The 18814-nt window shown below is 41.0% G+C and overlaps 1 protein-coding gene across 1 annotated transcript in view; it reads left to right on the plus strand.

Annotated features, from left to right (window-relative positions):
* Positions 1 to 3878: 3878 nt before the first annotated feature.
* cckbrb (cholecystokinin B receptor b) overlaps positions 3879 to 18814 on the plus strand; it is a gene marked incomplete at both ends in the record, with an annotated part of 35526 nt that continues 20590 nt past the window's right edge. The window contains 2 exons of the mRNA XM_080037765.1: positions 3879 to 4014; positions 12249 to 12500. Coding sequence (XP_079893891.1) covers positions 3879 to 4014; positions 12249 to 12500 — 388 coding nt within the window. The remainder of the gene's footprint in view (positions 4015 to 12248; positions 12501 to 18814) is intronic.

Consider the following 18814-nt stretch of genomic DNA (forward strand, 5'->3'; position numbering starts at 1 on the left):
TTTGGCGATTCAAAAAAATTAAATAAAAAATATGACACACGGAAGGGGGTTCACCCCGACGGCGAACAGCCATCGGCCCTGGAGGGAACCATCTCCCCTGAGCCGAACAGGAGGTGGAATAAGAGATTAACGGCGATATTTTTTTTATCGCCGATAAGAGTCTGGCGTTAACGCAGCACGTTAACGCCGATAACGGCCCACCACTAAAAATAACATTGTCAAACATGGTATTAACTATTATTATTATTTCTAAATCTCATTAGATTATGAATACATTTTGTAAAACTCTGAGTCTCTGCCGTTTGGTGCTGAGGTTTTGTTAAGTGGGTTTTTATAGCTTTTTTTCTCACTTAAATCAGCTGCCTGCTGTGGCACTAAATGTCAGTGTGAGAGACCAAAACAATAACTATGTGGGCTGACAGCTAAACAGCTGGTTCATCACTCCGAGCAACCTTATAGCAATTGAGAAAAGATTTTCTCGTTCGATTAATTAGTTTTTCTGAAAAACACAAGGGCGCCGGACTGTCTGCCACAAACTGAAAACAACAGCAGGAAATGGCTGTGCAGGAGTGGAGGGGTCAGTCTCCAATCCTGCTTGTGCACACAGACGCTCAGACACAGGTGAATGTACATCCGGAGCAGGCTCTTATGACTGCTGATGGTTTGGTGCCCTGAGCTACCCAATGACATACGCACACGCACACGCACACACACACACACACACACACACACACACACACACACACACACACACACACACACACACACACACACACACACACACACACACACACACACACACACACACACACACACACACACACACACACACACACACACACACACACACACACACACACACACACTTTCCATTACCCCGAAGGTCATCACCTCATGTTTACCAGAAGGAAAAAAAAGAAAAAAGAAGTTGAAAGTATTTCTGTGACGCTAACTGCCTGGATTGCTAGAATCTCCAATGCTGCAGCTGTTTATTTGATCTGAAACCTAATCTATGTGGCGTTTACAGTATCCATATATACTGTAATAGAACCAGAACATACAGACATGAGCTGCAAAGAGAGCCACCACACAAGTGATTATCTCCAACCTGCGTTCATCAGCAGTGGAGCATCAGTAATCAAAATGTCATGCCAGTTTGTGATTACCGCAGTCGACTGGGAGCACTAGTCTCTCTCTTCATCTTGATTGGCATCCTCCCATGGCTTGCTTGTCAGGGGGAAGTGGCTCTGCACATGACATGCCTGAGCCAGCTAATTAGACCAGCAGAAAGATTAGAAATAATGCTTGAAATAATGGACCACTTTTTCCTTGTCTCCCCAGGAGTCATCTGAGCATTCAGGAGCCAAGCAGACGGTCCCCGCTCTCCACAGCAATAACACGCCTCAGAAAGCAGCGACATTTCAGCCTCCCTAATGTACAGGTGGCTCCCCCGGAAAATACCTTGTTGTCTTGCTGCCTTGTTGAAAAAACAACAGCTAGCCTGTCCAAGCACAAGAAACATATTACGTCTATACATAATCTTTATTTCAATAAAGACCTCTGATGCCACTGGACTTAAAACCTTATTGAAATTATTGATGATGCTTCACAAAAGAAGGATCTTTGGAATCATAGTAATAATTTAGACTCAACAGCCATCGTTAAATGTCTTTACTTTTTCCTCGGTCCAACAATTTGACAAAATTGGATCATGATAAAAACGTGGAGTCGATAATAGTCAGGTTCTGGAGGAATATCTGTGTTGACCTGCGAAAGTACTGAAAACAAAACTGAAATAATCAAATACAGGAAATTGTTGGTGTTTTCCTGCTTCGTCTCCATAGTTATTAATGAAGCACGGTGACATCTATAACTGCTGTTATTTTAGTTTAATGACACAAGAGTACAGTGAGGTCAGGGCAAATTTCCTGCAGTTTTTTATACCATTATGTTGAAATTGGACTGATTTTCGTGAGTCAGATGAACTGTGGTTTGCCAAAGTATAGGCTACCTAACATACCAGCTTTGAAAACAAAATTGTCTAAAACTAATCATAGTCAAAATACACAAAAAACACATATCAAGAATGTGTAAGAACTATGACAGACATGTAAGTAGCCTATACTTGGATTTAATGAGTTTCTTTCACAGGAGGGTTAATGGGGACATTCTGATCATTTTGATTGAATGAGGATAACATTCTCAGACTGCAACAAAAAAAAAACTCTGATTCCTACTTTAAGTTATGCTTCTGCAGAGGACCAAGACATAATGTAACATGCATTTATATATTCTGCAGACCAGTGGCTTTTCCATTAATACATAGATCTGTAAAATATACTGTATTGAGCATTTACCTAACTGGCATGGACAGGAAGTGCACCCACACACCACTTGAGGGCGACAGTGCTCATATAAAAGAATTACAGGATTTTTTAGTCATACATAATTTAAAGGGCATGAAATCATCCACCCATCCATCCATCCACCCATCCATCCATCAGCTTTACATAAGCTTCTGCTTGAGGGGAACCAGCGGACATTGAGCGAGGGAGGTGGGCTGCATCCTGTACAGGTCACTAGGCTGACATATAGAGACAGTCAACTATTCACACCCACTCACACTTCCCACTTGCAGGCAATTTAGATTCGCCAATTTACCTTGTCCGCATGACCTATTATGACTACCTACAAACCAAGTTTCTGTGTACAGGTCAAGGCAAATATGACTAAAGATTCAATAATTGTATCCTCATGCATGGACACAATGCGTAGTATTTTTTCTGTCTGCACTCAAATGTGTCCTTGAATTCTTCCGGGCCTAATTTATTTAAATTGCCCTGCAGTTCCACAATTGACACTATGTCGTATTTTTGTGCCTGTAAAATGTAAAAGATCAATCTTAAGCATCTTAGTGCCGGACACTATTAGATATGATACGATGATTACTTATCTAGATTTAACATTTGGCTTATTTTTATCTCATGCTCATTTTTAAAAATGAGAATAACTGTGTCATGGCCATCTGTATAATTGTAAAGTATTTTTATTTATATCAATGCAATAGGTAGGCTATGCAATAAGTCAGTCAATGCAATAGGTGTGTGAAAGAGTTAAGATAGGGCTATAATCAATAATATAGAAAAACCAATATGCCGAACACTGACAGGTGATCTGTCCAGAAACGGACATAGGCTACAGTCCAGTGGTTCTCAATTTTTTTCGCGCCCCCCTAAATTGAAATACTGTTGAGAACCTGCTAATATTTGTTTATTTGTCTGTACAAAACCACTGTATGAGTTTCTGGCATGAGCATTCTGCATACAATCACCTTATTATCAAATTAGATGTTAGATTATAAAATTAGCTGAGATAACTTCTGCAGCAACTTAAAAAAAAATCGAAGTTCAGTTTATTAGCTCAATTTGTAACATTTAAACAAGACTACTCAGTCTGTGTGACGCGCCCCACCATTTGAGAAGCACTGGGCTACACACATTCTCACGCACATCTCCCGCCCTATGACATCCCAAATTCACTCTGCACCACTCGCTCTCTCCGTGCGGATGACAACGCGCAGCAGTGCGCTGCGCTCTTTCTTCTCTCTCTGTCGAACTGATCCTTGGTTAACGTGCGTGATGCCTAGTGCGACATATCTACGTCAAAACAAAAGTGGACATATTAAACGCACATAAGCAAACTACAGTTGTTGTTTTTTTTGGGGGGGGGGAGAGTTCAGAAGTTGGAAAACGATAACTTGCCGCGGTCTAAGAGTATGGATGCAGAGTCCAGCACCATTTCAGAAGCTCAGGCAAACATTGACAGGTCTGATCCGAACTTTTTTGACGCTTAAGGACAGTGCGAGGTAAAAAAAAAACATGGATCTCTGTGCGCGAAATGAGACGTCTCCCGAGTGCGTCGGAGTGCAGAACGGTAACGGGAGCTTGGATACATCAAACCTCACCTGCTGCAACATCTCATCACTCTTCATACCTCAGCGTGTGAGGCAGAAAGGTGAGCGGACACACAGATACCCCAACATCCTTATGAAATTAAAAGTGCAACTAGACATAGGCCTACTGTACTTTTGTGTAGCCTTTTGAATGTATCTTCTTTTTTTCTTATATGATGCATTTTGTGATATTTTGACTTCCCTTAGCTAGCCTACTCAACTTCAATTGGTGTTGACCATAAGGCTACAAAAGTCAAATGAGCTGCAAGAATATTTGTTTATGTTTATTGAGATAGTGAGCCTGATTAATTTAAAGCAGTCAAGTGCTCATAAAAGAAGAAATTGTGTGGCTTTTGGCTCACAGTTAAAAGAAGTGAATGGCTTTATATGAGGGCAATACACTTACTCAAACAGCTCCAGATAATACATGGGGCACCTTTGAAATCCATGTCTATGCAGAGCAGAGCAGGCTTAAGGAAACACTGGAACTAGAATACTGTGTTGAAGTGCCAGACTCTTTTTGTCAAAGGAAAGTTGTGTCGTTATGGTAAATTTTACTTTATTTCAAGTGGGAATCAACAGAGAAAGGAGGAGGATCTATTCATTGAAAAGGTTGAATGGCTGCGGGATCTGTTCTGTCTGGTTATGCTGCTGCTTTTTTCAGTTTTTTATATTTAATATCTGTTTGTATTTTCCTCCATTTATTTATTTAAAAAAATAGAGTTTAATAAAGATGTGTCTCTGTCTTTGTTAACAAAACCCTCTGAGGCACATTTGAGATCTTACGCTATTTTATCAAAACTGTCCTGACTAGAGCTTGTGAACGAGAAAAAACATTACAGTGTGTCATCGTTATTATAGTTTCCTCTCAGTGTCATCTACACCTGCTGTTTATTAATTAACACTGCTATTTTCATCTATATCCATCCCTCAGTGGTTGTGTGTGTGTATATAAAGACACTGCAGAGATTGAGCACCTTTGTTGTGTTGCTGAGTGTCGACAGCTCAGCCTCATTAGTGAGATAAATTAGCTTATTTACTGTTGATACAAACTGTTGTATCTTCTGAGTGATTTAATTCCCTTCTCATTCATTTCCACAATTACCTGTCTTCTTCCCCACACCGGCCAGCAATGAGAAACTTGAGCACCCACCCAGTCTCATGTACGACCCACAATGCAGTTAAATCAGCACATTGCTCAATACAAACCCGGACCACACAGCTATCTTCCAAAGAGAAACAATGAGGGTGTCTGACCCTGCACAGCTGCTGCTGCCTGTCGCCATCATTACTCACTCCGTCACTCCAGAATTGATTACTTCTTCAAGGCGCTCGCTCTTTCCTCCCCTCTCCTCTCTTTTGTCTGTCACTCTCTGACTGTCTCTGTTTATTGAGCAGTTTGAGCTGCTGCATCACCATTGTGTCAATCAAAGCATGTGCCGTGCCGTGGACCACAAATTGTCTGCAGATTTTCATTCTGGCATCTTTCACAAAGGAAATTCTTCCTCCCTGGATGTGAAGTCAACCAAATATTTTGTAACTGCCAGTTGGTGTTGTTAAGGATTGGTCATTGGTCTACGCACAAAAAAAGAAAATTGGTTTCATCTCTGCGGAGATCGTTGTTTGAGTGTTACCCTAAAACTTATGAGTAACTGTTTATGAATTTTTCCTTCTTCAAGGTGTTCATATCATTTAAATGTAGGGTTAGGTTTGTTACCAGAGATGCACTTTACGGTTCTTCTATAGTTCAACGTTGACTTAATATGGTGTCAACAAGCTTTACATTTAACAGACAGCTTCCCTGCCAGGGAAACACATTCTTTTTCAAATCTGTCTTGAGCAGGTCCCCTATTTGAATTAAAGTGTAGCACTAAATCACTGGAGTACTACTGCAAAATGCACCCCTTGAGTTATTGATAAATCAATGAGACTTTTCAGCGTTTAAATATGTCACTGCTTTGTGAGATTTTCAGCGTTTACACTGGAGTCGAACCCTGACAGAGCCACTATATATTTATAGAGTGAAGAAAATGTGAAGCACTTACTAAGGATACTGGCTGATTGTGGTGCAATTCATCATACTACGTTATGAGGTAAGGCTGAATTATAAATCGATTTCAAATTTAATTATTATAATTTAGAAAAATTATAATTAAAAAAACAAGATTAGAAAATCCCAAAGGTTGCAATTGGGATATACTGTACTCAGTGTGCCTGACGCAGGCTCTAAACCAGGGGTGTCAAACTCATTTTGGTTCGAGGGCCACATACAGCCTCTCTGATCTCAAGTGGGCCGGACCAGTAAAATAATGGCAAAATAACGTACGTCAACTCCGAATCTCTAGCTTTGTTTTTCAGTAATATGCTTCATCACTCAGCCTACATTTGTAACCTACATTATCACGGATCACAAGGGATCTCTGTACCCCCCAGGAAATGTCTTAGTAAAGGTTGCTGCTGGCCATGGGAATAGGAGGTGCGGCGCGCAGCGCCGCAGCAAAACATTTGGGGGTATTTTGCTCAAAGATGCCAATACGCACTAATGAAATAAACAACTGTTTATTTGAATACACAAATACAACAGGCACTGACGTTACAGTTGTCCAATTTTGTTTACTATATGTACAGGGACACATTTTGTGCAAACATGCAGACAGTACAAAATAAAATTAAATAAAAGTGCAACAAAAAGTGTTTTGATTTATTTTTAAATACAGAGCTTATTGGTTGTTTTGGAATTAGTTTTTCCCAATTTAAAACATAAAAATAAAGCAGCATGGAAAATTAGGAAATAAATCTTGTAGGCCTACACTAGCATGCTCCTGCTCGTTTCGCGCGTGCAGAGCCGTGGACACATCGCGCTTGCTAGTACATTAATTGTTCAGCACTAAAAATAAAAAATAAATTATTTATTTTTTATTTTTTTGGTTTTTACTTTGCCATAAAGCACTGGAGGAAACATTAATAGCGGTGAAGCAAGATTGCCATTTACCATTTCCCACGTTGCTAAAATGTGCTTTTTTTATTTTGGCCGCCCCCTAGCGGCTGGAGTGAGCATTTTGGTTATTTCTTTAAAAATTCATATCTCCTCACAGGAATGGGCTAGAGACTTACTTTTTTTTTTAAATGCTCATAAATGTTTGCTCTACAAGTCGCGGGCCGGATTAAATCATCTCGCGGGCCGGATCCGGCCCGCGGGCCGTATGTTTGACACCACTGCTCTAAACTGTCATGTCAAGGTTTTTTACCCTAGCTGTTTGTGTGTTATGCTGATAGACAGGGGGGCCACCCAGTGTCTAAACAGCGTCTTTCCCACTGGCTGGTGGAGACGATTGCCCAGGCTTACACCACGCAGGGACTCCCGATGCTTGGTGGCCTTGTGGCTCACTCTACACGAAGTGTGGCCACGTCATGGGCAGCTTTAGAAGGAGTTGCCCTAGGTGATATATGTGCGGCTGCTTCATGGAGCACTCCATGCACTTTCACCAGATTTTATAGGGTCAACATTGCGTCCGCAACTATGGGCTCCACTATTCTCAGGTCTGCCACCGAGCGTACTGATGACGGGGAATTTTCTTCCTCGCGACATTGTTGATATGACTCATCCACGGTTTAGACCGTAGTGACGGTCTGAGGGAGGTCGAAATAGATCGTAAGTTATGAACATAACTATGGATCTATGAGACCGACCGATGACCGTCACTATCTCTTGTCGCTCGGAACTGGCTGAGGCGTTCCAGGCAGGAGGAAGAGGCGTGCTTCCCCGGATACTAAATGCACTCCGAGCCCCGCCTCTGAAGGTCGGTCATACGACTGTTGATATTATGGTCTCGAAAGATAGGTAGAATGGAGTGTATCATTCACGGTTTAGACCGTAGTGACGGTCATCGGTCGGTCTCATAGAGCCATAGTTATGTTCATAACTTACGTTAATATTATTGTCAGCAGAGACGCTGATCACCAGCCATTCACATTCAACATTTAAATAGCTGGTAATATAGCAGTAATGGCTTGTTCAAACGGATGCCAGACAGGGGGTAGAAAAAAGTTTTAACATTCCTGTGTGTCTAATATATATCATTGTGTACAAACATGATAACACAAAGTACAGATACATTGCTTAGATAACATGTATGTGTAATGCACTGACTGTCAGGGTTTCAGAAAAACGACAGACTGGAAGTGGATGACAAACCAGGTAGCAAAACAGCGTGGCAACAAGTCCAGTTGGGGCAGGCAAAAGGTTAATCCAAAACAAAAGTCCAAAAGACAGGTAGAAACACGAACAGGCAGGCAGGATCGGAACACAGGATGACATCTGAATGCTGGAAAGCTGGGTGAACACACTAGGACATCTGACAATCTGGCAACTGACTGAGGGAACTGAACTGAGATATATACTGGGGCTGATTAACTGATGAGGAGCAGGTGAGTGTGGGGCAGACCAGGTGAATGTAATTAACAGGGAGTGCAGAGCAGGAGTAGCCTGGCTCCGCCCGCCCGCCTACTTCCGGTCAAATTTCATTTTCCCTTCAGTAGTCAGTCTGGGTGTACAGTGCATTTCCCAGCTTTTGCCAGAGAATCTACAGTCGTCCAATCAGCGAACAGAGTGAGTGGCTGAGAACGATGACGTCGAAGTTGCGCTCCAGTTTCAGTTGAATGCTGCGTTGCTTTATACTCGGAAGAAAGAGATTTCCGACATGGTAGTTCCGAGTTCCGACCTGTCTGTGTTCCAGTGCATCTGCTCGCGAAAGTATGGACGCCTAAAACCTTTCTTGTCCAAATAACTAAACGTTAGGCTCTAACAAGTTATTGTTGCCAGGTACCGGTAGATTCATAGACTACAATATGTAGTCAAGTCGGAAATTTCCGAGTTCCCTGTCCAACTGGAACGCACCGTCAAAAGCCGGCTCATGACACACGTGACGACCAAACGTGATGCGATTGGTTGGCTAATCCAGAGTGGCACTGGGCAGATCCAATAGTTTTAAATTTCGACAGACACCCGCCTCCAAGTGAGTGAACGTTTGCCAATTACAGCACTTCCAGACAAATGACATTAAGTATGATGGTCTGGTTGGACCAGGCTAGAGCAGGAGGAGGCCGGGTCTGAAATGACATGAAAGTTAGAAAGGAAAGCAGGAAAACAGACATATGAAAACAAACTAAATACGGGCTGAAGTTGTGACACTGACTCTAACAAGATAGAAGTTGTTTTCTATTAGTAGCTTCAGTATTTTATATATTGCCTCTATGGAGTTTTTTTTTTACTGTGACAGAACAACTCTGTGATGTTTGTTGAGCTTACATCGAGCATCTAGTTTCATTGCGGTGGTTCACAGGTGTTGGCTGGCAGAGACAGCAGTGATGCTATGAGACTTAGATAACGAGACAAAAATAACAAACAGCTGTGTGGGTTGGCAATGTACCAGCAGGTCAGCTACTGAAATCAACTTAATCACAGTTTACCTGTAATTCAACGCTAAGATCCTTCAGCCTCCAGACAAACAAATCAGATTTACCAACAGCTCCTAGAAAAAAGATCCAGCAACCAACCAATAGTAATATATTAAAATGTATTATTTGTTGATTATGTTTGTATCATAAATCAAAAGCTTAACGACAAATTATAGATGATAAATGCTTTGTAACACTTTGAAAGCCTGTGCATCAACTGCAGGTAGAGAATTAGTGAGCAAGGTACATGCACATGGTAAATGTGCTGATGGTGTTATCAGTGTTTCCTACACTAACAGCAAGCACAGAGGAAACTAATTGTATTTTCAGTTCGACAGGAGCCACATATTTCATTAGTCTAGAGAGACAGATAAGGAATTGACATGTGCATTATGCTCATGCAGAGAGGTATGTGTACACACCAGGTACACCATAGAATGTAGGTACACACCTAAGCACAAAAATACATACATGTGGCTTCAGCTATTTACAAGCATATACTGTTGATATAGCGAGATGATACTCACTGATGTTTTGGCAGCAGAACAGTATCCACCATATGAGAGGTTACTGCTTTTTTACTTGCTTAGGAGTCTGTGAGACAGATGGGGATGCCTCATGTCAATTGTTGGGAATAGTGTGTATGTGTGTGTCTGTGTCTGAGAGAGAGACGAGTGTGAGACAGAGGAATATGGGCTTTTGCTGAGCAAGCTAAGCCTTAATCCATCACTAAGCTTGCAGGTTATACAAAAGAAAAGGGTATATCTAGGTGGACGCAAGAATATTAAATCAATTAAAGGACATGCAATCAGTTTACTTTCACATAGCTACAGCATGAATCAGCAATCAGCCAATTTTTAAAGCGTGACCTGAACCTAACACTACTTTTTTATTTAAATTGTTTTATTTTTGGAAAAAATCAGAGATGGTGCAATTACCCTCATTCTTAACAAATACAACATTCAGATGACCTGTGGTCAAAATACAACTCTTACTTACTGCTGCTGCAAAACAATCTGTTCTTTTCAGGCATTTCCACATTGTGAAACATGTCAGAGAGGAAATGCACAGAGAAGTAAAGCAAAGAGGGCAAAACACAGAGGACGTCTGAGATAAAAGATAATAAGGGTATGATCAACGTGGGCTAGAAACAGGAGTGCAGTGAGCGAAAGAGAAGAAAAGAAAAGAGAAATCATTTGTCTGGTGTTTGGGGAGCAGACCCTTGCTAGATGGATTTTAGACTATGACATTTAGCAGTGCCTTTTACAGGAATTGGTGGTTGTGTTTTTAAGGGAATTATTAAAGTTTGCGTGTGTTTGGTTGCACGAGCCTTCACAACTGTGTCAATTAAAGCCACTACGAGTAAGTCGGCACGTTGGCGACACCTTTGAACAAAAGCGGTAGTATTATTACGACGCCAGCTGTCGTGAAGCTGTTTTCTAGCTCGTGCAGGCAGCGTGCAGGGCGTGCAGATTCAAATAATCAGGAAGCAATATGGTGCGTGTCCGTGTGTTGAAAGCAAAGTGTGAGGGCACCGGACTCTTTTCGGCTCCGTGAGTCTATGGGTGACACAGCATCAACTAATGCCAGTAAGTGCTAAACACACCTGATTGCAATGAGTTGATGCATTGTCACCTCTCACGGAGCTGAACGAGTCCGTGTCCCCACACAAAGCGAATGAACGAGAGATGGCAGTTAGTTAGTATCACGATGAGGTAATGTGTTTATGTTGTAAATAATGACTATTTCAGATGAATAATGGTCATCTGATGATGCTGGTGAGGCAAAGTAAACTTTGTTTTAGTAGGCTACCGCTCATTCATTTAGGAGTAAACACTGCAGTCCATGCTGCAGTCTAGGTTCGCTGCGTGAAATTGTGTATACGTTGCTTGGCAACGCCCTCCCGCCCGACTATCACTCTCCCTTTTCGCTTTTCTTCATTGCATTTTCTTTTTTTTCTTTTATGGTTCAGCCCCGTTATCAGTCATTATGACGACAAACAACTGTCTCAAACAAGGCTCCCGCTCCCCTTCCCTCACCTGGAGGGATAGGCTTCTCAAATCGCGTAACTGCGCCACACTGAAATCTGTGACCAATACGGATATGTGACCATAGAGCATGCACGCGTGAACCGAAAATCGGACTGGGTGTACGACCAGATCAAATGCAGTAATAAAAACTATATAAAAACGTCTTTCTTTGCACTGATGGTCTCGTTTGCTGTTAAAGGTAATTTATGATTATGAGAGGAAACATGAGGCTGTTTAAAATATATTTAAAAGTTACTCGTTGCCGCTTTAAGTTTGGGCTCATGTATATGAATTGATTTCTGTTGTGCTGATGTGGTGCTCTTGGGTGACCCTAATCCCTGTGTTACAGACACAGTAGGTAAACTGGTCAAATGTGTCTAAGCAGGGGCGTGAAATGGAGATAACAGAGAAAGCAGATAAGATGGATTTTACAGGATATGATCCAACAAAGCTGCTAATTAAATTAAATGGCTGCCGACCCATACAGCATTTCTGCTCCCGATCTCAGCTGTAGTGCTGTAAGCAGTGCAATCACAAAGTCCAAACAGAATAGAAATGTTTTAGTTCTGATGACTGTTGTTCATCAAGTAGCTAAGTGCATGTGCAGCTTGTGTGCTGCTAACCACAAACACAAAGAGAGAAGCAGCTATGAGAAACAGGTATACATGCACTATCCACTCAAGGCTGTTGGGATCAATAAAGACAGAGTGGTTGTATCGATCACCTTGTTAAAAGGAAACTAAAGAATTGCCATGTTCGGTGTTAACATGTAATACAGCCTAATAAATCCTTGTCTTTGTCTGTAGTAGATGGGGACCACACACTGCGGATCCTGCTCTACTCACTCATCTTCTTCCTGAGTGTGACGGGGAACTTGCTGATCATCGTGGTGCTGGCGGTCAATAAGCGAATGCGCACCGTGACCAACACCTTCCTGCTCTCGCTCGCCGTCAGCGACCTGATGATGGCTGTCTTCTGCATGCCCTTCACTCTCATCCCGAGCATTCTCAAGGACTTCATCTTTGGAGCAACCATGTGCAAGATAGTGTCCTACCTCATGGGTGAGAGAGGGGGCAGCTGTGGGGTAAATGTGTGTGTGTGTGTGTGTGTGTGTGTGTGTGTGAGAGAGAAGTTTACTGTATAGTGGGAAGCTTAATCTACATTTCACAAATGAGGTTTGTGTGCACTATTTACAAGTTAAGTTAAGTTATCTTTATTTGTCAGTTGTACACGAGGCACATTGAAATTTGTCTTTTCGCATATCCCCTCTCAAGTTACCACACTTCGGAGGGGGTCAGGGCGCAGGGTCAGCCGCAGTACAGCGCCCCTGGAGCAGTTTTGGGGTTAAGTGTCTTGCTCAAGGACACAATGGTAGAGATGGTGGGCACCGTAGACACAATACCAGCCTCTGCTAGTTTTACGAATCACACCCTCCGGTGCCGGGGATCGAACCAGCGACCTCATGGTTACTGGTCGGCCACCTTACCTCTAGGCCATCCTACCACCCCAAGTGGGAAGTCATGTTGGAAACGCATCATAAAAAGTTAAAATTAATGAATGCCTTTGCTCAGTTGCACTTCAAAGTTCACATTGGTTTACCAATAACCTTTTGTAGAGCAACAATTACAGGGAACATATACAGAGTAACCATCATAAGAATAATGAATAAACATATTTCTAACGCAGTGATTAATGAGATTTTTTACCCAGTTAAAGTTGATCAAAAAAGTTTTTTTTGTCGTACGATGAATACAATTCTTTCAGGGGAACAGTGCCCTTCTGTCTGATCTTATTGAATTTGAAGCAGCTTATATCCATACGTCAATGCTTTGGGTGTCAACACTCGCAGATACGTATTTCAGTAAACTTATGGAGATTAGAAGATCTAAATATATTGGAAACTGAAGCAAAGGGGATCTAATTATTGATATCAATCTTTGGTTTTATGTAAAAATGTTATCTAGATAAATTGTATTGCACTTGCCTTTGTGGCTCTTGTGCACATCCTTCAGATTTAATCAGTTTATGTATCAACCCCAAAGTGAAAAATTACCCCTCGCCGCTAGTTTGCAGTACAAAGAGAAGTTCTAAAAATAAATAATAAAGAGACATTTTCATTACTTCTGAATTCATAACTACTGCATCTCGTGATAGGATAATTACTTCTTGAATAATACATTCAGATGAATATTCATCTACAAATCATATCATTAGGATACATAGCACACAGTTGCCGGACAGCTTACAAATAAGCAATAAACAATTATACTGTGTATTGATTGAGCTTTAAGCTAATGTTTATGTCATTATTTAGCCTATTTAAAAAAATGTTTTACCAGACACAAATGTTGACAAAACAATACATTTTGAAGATGGCGGCTTGTGCCCTTGGAAACAGTAATAGACATATTTTATATTTTGGGAGGTAAACCTATTTGATCACGATTATTACGATTGCGATTAGCCTAATCAATCAGCTGAAAAACAGTCAACAGATTTATTCATAATTGTTAGTTGAAGCCATGCTTGTCTTATAGTCAGCTGCAGATATGACTTGACCCCAAAAAAATTCTAACAAAAGGTTTTTCAGTGGATTACAGTAGTATCAGATGTACTTAAACACATACTAAAAGTCTACCAAAATCTGACCACTAGAAAGGCCCCATTTTCAAAATTTCCAAAATGGCGGCCGTCAGGTCCTTAAAATGAACATTCCATTCCTTTGTATTCTTCCTAGAACAGGAATACTGGTGCCCGATACATGTTTTGGCCATGAAATATTCTAATTAGCATATTTGCACGATAGATAAGTGAATAAAAGTACAGTTATATATTAAAGGAATTGGTAACAAGCATAATTATGCAAAAAATAAGGACAATTTCCCTTAAGTAATTCCATATTTCTCCTTTCTCATATCGTTTTGCCTAGCGTTGGTGGTTTCTGTGGTTCATAACCATTCTCTCTGCATGTCCTCTCCTCTTTGCCCCATTTCCACTCTGTCTCTCCAATCTATCTAATAAAGAAAAAATTCCCCCAAAAAATAACTGTGGTACTGTAAAATTAGTCAAAACTGGGCTGCCACGTGAAGGCTCAGTACCGCTAACCCCTTTTATTTTTTAGTTTTTTTTATATATATTTCTTTAAATGTTATAATGCGGTGTTTTTTATATTTTTGTTATACTTTTCTAATTTATACACATCTTTTTTATATTTTCATCAGTTGTTTCCTCTTATTCTGATTTTTTTTCTTTACTTTTTTGCACCTTGACCTTCACTAGATTTACCATTAGTCGTCACACTCTTCCTGCCATAGAGGTTGATTATAGTGATTCTCACAATTCCCTACTTGACATGATCCACAAGCAGACATGCATGGTAGTCCTAAATGCGGGAAGTTGTATCACATCCTGTGAAGGCGTGAATAAACAGCAACTGGGAACACAAGTCACTACCAAGGACTTTTTTCATCTCACTGATGTTGTAAACCTTAGTAACTTTGGACTTGTCTGATCGAAAATAGAGGCCTCTACTCCACGTCCCAGCATAGTAGAGGAGAAGAATGAGTAGGTCTGTATCCTCCCCTATCAAGGTTGTGGGCTGATGTTCTGAGGTCTTGACTGCAGCTTTGACAATGTCCACGTCTGCATCACCTAATGCATTGATAACAGTGCAGCCCTTCTTCTCCAGCTCCACTGTCATAAGATTGATAAGTCCTTGTTTGTTGCAAGATCTTGAAAGGAAATCATCCTTTCTTCCCACAAACTCAGTCTCTGCATTGAAGTTAACAATAGGGTGAGTGTTTTCACCACGTCTGTGATGCGTATTGTCTTTGATGGAAGGACCTTCGCTATAACCATCAAAAACAACGGTTGCTTTACCATAATGCCGTATGGTAAAGTCTGCATATGAATGTGCAATGGCACCGTAACTCACAGCCTTTTTCCATGCCAAGCGGTGAACCACGGAGCCACCATCAAGGACATAATGCTCACTTGGTGGGATCCAGGATAGTTTTGTTTGTTGTTTGTTTCTTGCTTGAAAATTCAGTGACTGCCTGTGCTAGTTGGGGCTTGTTGGCTTTACGGAAGATTTCCTTGCCTTCGAACAGGGCTGCAGGAAATGAGCACAGCTCGTAGCTCATTACGTCTTCCAGTGAAAACTGTCCAGTTTTCGACATGATCAGGAAGCGTTGGAACAGCAGAGCAGGATCAATGGTTCGGTCTTGGGCAACTTTGATGGTGGAGTCATCTGCAAGTGTTTTTGCCCGGTCTCTCCGTTTGAAGGATATTCCAAAAACGTGTTTTCCAATGAGTTTTTCAATGATCTCTTTGCCAGCAGTCTCAAACTCATGCACATTCACCTCCTCTTTTGCAACAACACCAGTTACAATATTTCTCAGAGATGGGTCTGGGGAGAATGGTGTGCAAATGCTAATTTCCTTGATCTTTTCTAAATCAGAGTGATCTCTTTTCATTCTTGCTTCTTGGTGAGGTCATTGAATTCCTGCATGGCGTTGTTGTATTCAGATGTTATGGGTATAGACATGGTCCACAATGCTCGCATTTCTTCAGTCATTCCACTTCCATGGGTCAAGCCTCCACTGCTTTTCAAGGATCGCATCAATGTCTGCTCGATGACGAGGTCAGAGCTAAGGCCGGCCCAGTACTGGTTGCTGCGGTGTATCACATGGAAGCCCCTGGAAAACTTGTCATGTACATCAGGGTGTCTTGTTTCGAGTTGACACATTTCTTGGAGGTAGAAATATGCCGATTTCAGGTAGTTGTAGTGCCCAGCGGCAGCAAATATTGGCAGACAGTCCAACATTGTGCGCAAGTGCATCTTCCAAGGTCCAGTACGATCTGCTTTGATCAGAGCTCGGGCTGTCTGCAGCATCTTCTGATAGTTTACCCACAGCCGGCTGGTTTTTGACCTTGTGCTATGGTCTGCCCTCTTCGTGTCCACCTTTTCCTTGATTTGGTTTAGCATATCTGATGCTGCAGCACTCTCCAAAGTTGTTTCTTTCGTTACCATGGATGAGTACATCTCTTCAGCTTGGTTCACCAATGCCTCAAACTGTGAGTCATCCTCCTGCAGCTCTGACACAACTAGGTGATTAAGACATCTGTCCACCAGCAAATGTCCACGAAAAGCTCTTTGCACTGACTTTCCAGTCATCATGTGCTGGACGGCATTTGATCCATAGACAACTTCCATAATGTCCCTCAGTCCTGTGCCTTCCATCAGTGTGCCTATTGCACCAAGTAGGTTCATAAAAGTATGGAAACCTCCAAGCATTAAGACTATGTTTTTTAGGGGACTAAAGATGGTCATAGAAAATGCATTTCCTGCTGAAAATGCGTGTGAATGCTGAAACAGCTTACGCTAAACTGGATAGCTGAGTAAGATTTGAAAAAGTTTATGAAGGTCATAATTGTATAAAAGGAGTTTAAAAGGAGTTGAAAAGTTGAATATATAGAGGTTTGAATAATATTTATTTCTGAAATTATGAATACGTTGAAAGACATGGATAAAAAACTTAAAACTGAGAAATAGTAATTGAATAGACTTGGAGCTAAAGTACATTGATGGCTTGATGGAGGGCTCGTCTGAGGACGACCTAGAGAGAGAATGTATATGAATCAGCTAAAGGAGTATGAAGATGTGGAAAAGTAAGAAATAGTCTAAAGTATGAACGGTAGTGAATTGTTGAACTCTAATTGAAACAATGTGGAATATTTAAACATTTTTAGATAAAATTATTATTGAAAGACATGAAAAAATGTTTCATGCGTGAAATAGGCCTTCAAAGAGCAGAGTGTTTACCCCATCTGTCTCTGTGTCTATCCAAACTGTCTAATAAAGCGGAAAAAAAAAATCTAGAAAAAAAAGAAGAAAGAAATTGCCCTTTAATGGGCAGAGTGAGTCACCAAGGTGTGTGAGAGTGTTTGTCTTATTGAGGGTCTTTGATCAGGCATAAATCCCACCTTTTCGAGGCCTCAGAGAGGTCATTTCATCCGAAACTTCACCTCAAACCACTGTCTCTAACTGACGGACCGTGAGTCTAACTGACACAATTATTGTATTGTTAGAACCAGAAGAATCTGATGAAGACACAATGTGAAGATTGTGTCTGTAATGTGAAGAATATGAGAACCAGAGCATTTTAAAGGTGTGGTACAGTCTGCCTTTCTCCAGAAATGTCATGTCTCAGTTATCAAGGCGGCAGTTGGTTGGACACCATTTAGCTTGGAAGCCCAAACCTCCCATTGTGTAGGTCCAATTGCTTCAGTAGTCACATCTATGCGACCGGCAGAATATGTCCTACATTTTGATGTCAAAATTATCCGTGTAGGGTTTAATTTGTGGGAGTGAGAGGCAGTTATGTGGAAGGTTTTGGTGTATTTTTACAACAGTTCTACACTGTAACAGTTGGTTCCCCCACTCTGCCTCTGAACATTCCGTCTCATCCGGATCCCACTATAAATTTAGAAAGAGGTTGAAAAACTAAAACTTAAAAACTTAAAACTAAAACAATGTCCATCTTGAAAATGACACCTTTCTAGTGGTCAAATTGTGGTAGACTTTTAGTATGTTATTAAGGACACCTAATACTACATAAAACAGCTGAAAAACCTTTTGTTAGAATTTTTTTAGGGTTAGGTGTTTTTTTTCCATATATGCAGCCGCCTATTATGATCATGTGTCATTGCTGGCAAGCATTGTGTACCCACCTTTTTCTTTATCGTTTTCATAAATTTGTTCTCGACAGCAACTCGTTTTTCCACACTGGTGAATAAATCACTGTGGCACTTCTAAGCTAAATTGCTCAGTCTTGCACTAAATATTTTCATTTACTACTTACTTTCATTGCCTCCACACTTCATGTCCCCATATTGACATTTCAGTCTGAATAGTGATCTTATCCCATGCTGCTTGAGAGGTGATTAACTGACATCCATTCAGGTGCATTTCACGTTGATGAATTTTTCTTGTAACCCTGAACTGCAACAAGCGTCGAACCAAGCAGCAATCAGGAAGTTAACCACCATTGTCGAGTTGTCCACCATTTTACAAAAGGTAGATTACCATTGAACGCTATGGCATCCACAGTCCATTTTCATTGTCTCTCCCCTCTCTGGGAGTGTCTAATTTTCCCTTTATTGGGCCAAAGTAAAGGGTAAATCTCCTAGGTTACATCAAGGGGATATTTGTGCTTTATGAGTTCTCTTTCTGGTGTTACATCTAACAAGTGATTCAGCTTCAGCATTTACAGTATATGTCAACTCTTGCTGATATTTGCTTAGTTTGTGTTATTACAGATCGTATGCCCATTGAGGAAAATTGCAATCTGTGATATTGGGCTACAAAAATAGA

This window comes from Ammodytes marinus, assembly GCF_949987685.1.
Source record: "Ammodytes marinus genome assembly, chromosome: 12".
In the NCBI taxonomy this organism is placed as follows: domain Eukaryota; kingdom Metazoa; phylum Chordata; class Actinopteri; order Uranoscopiformes; family Ammodytidae; genus Ammodytes; species Ammodytes marinus.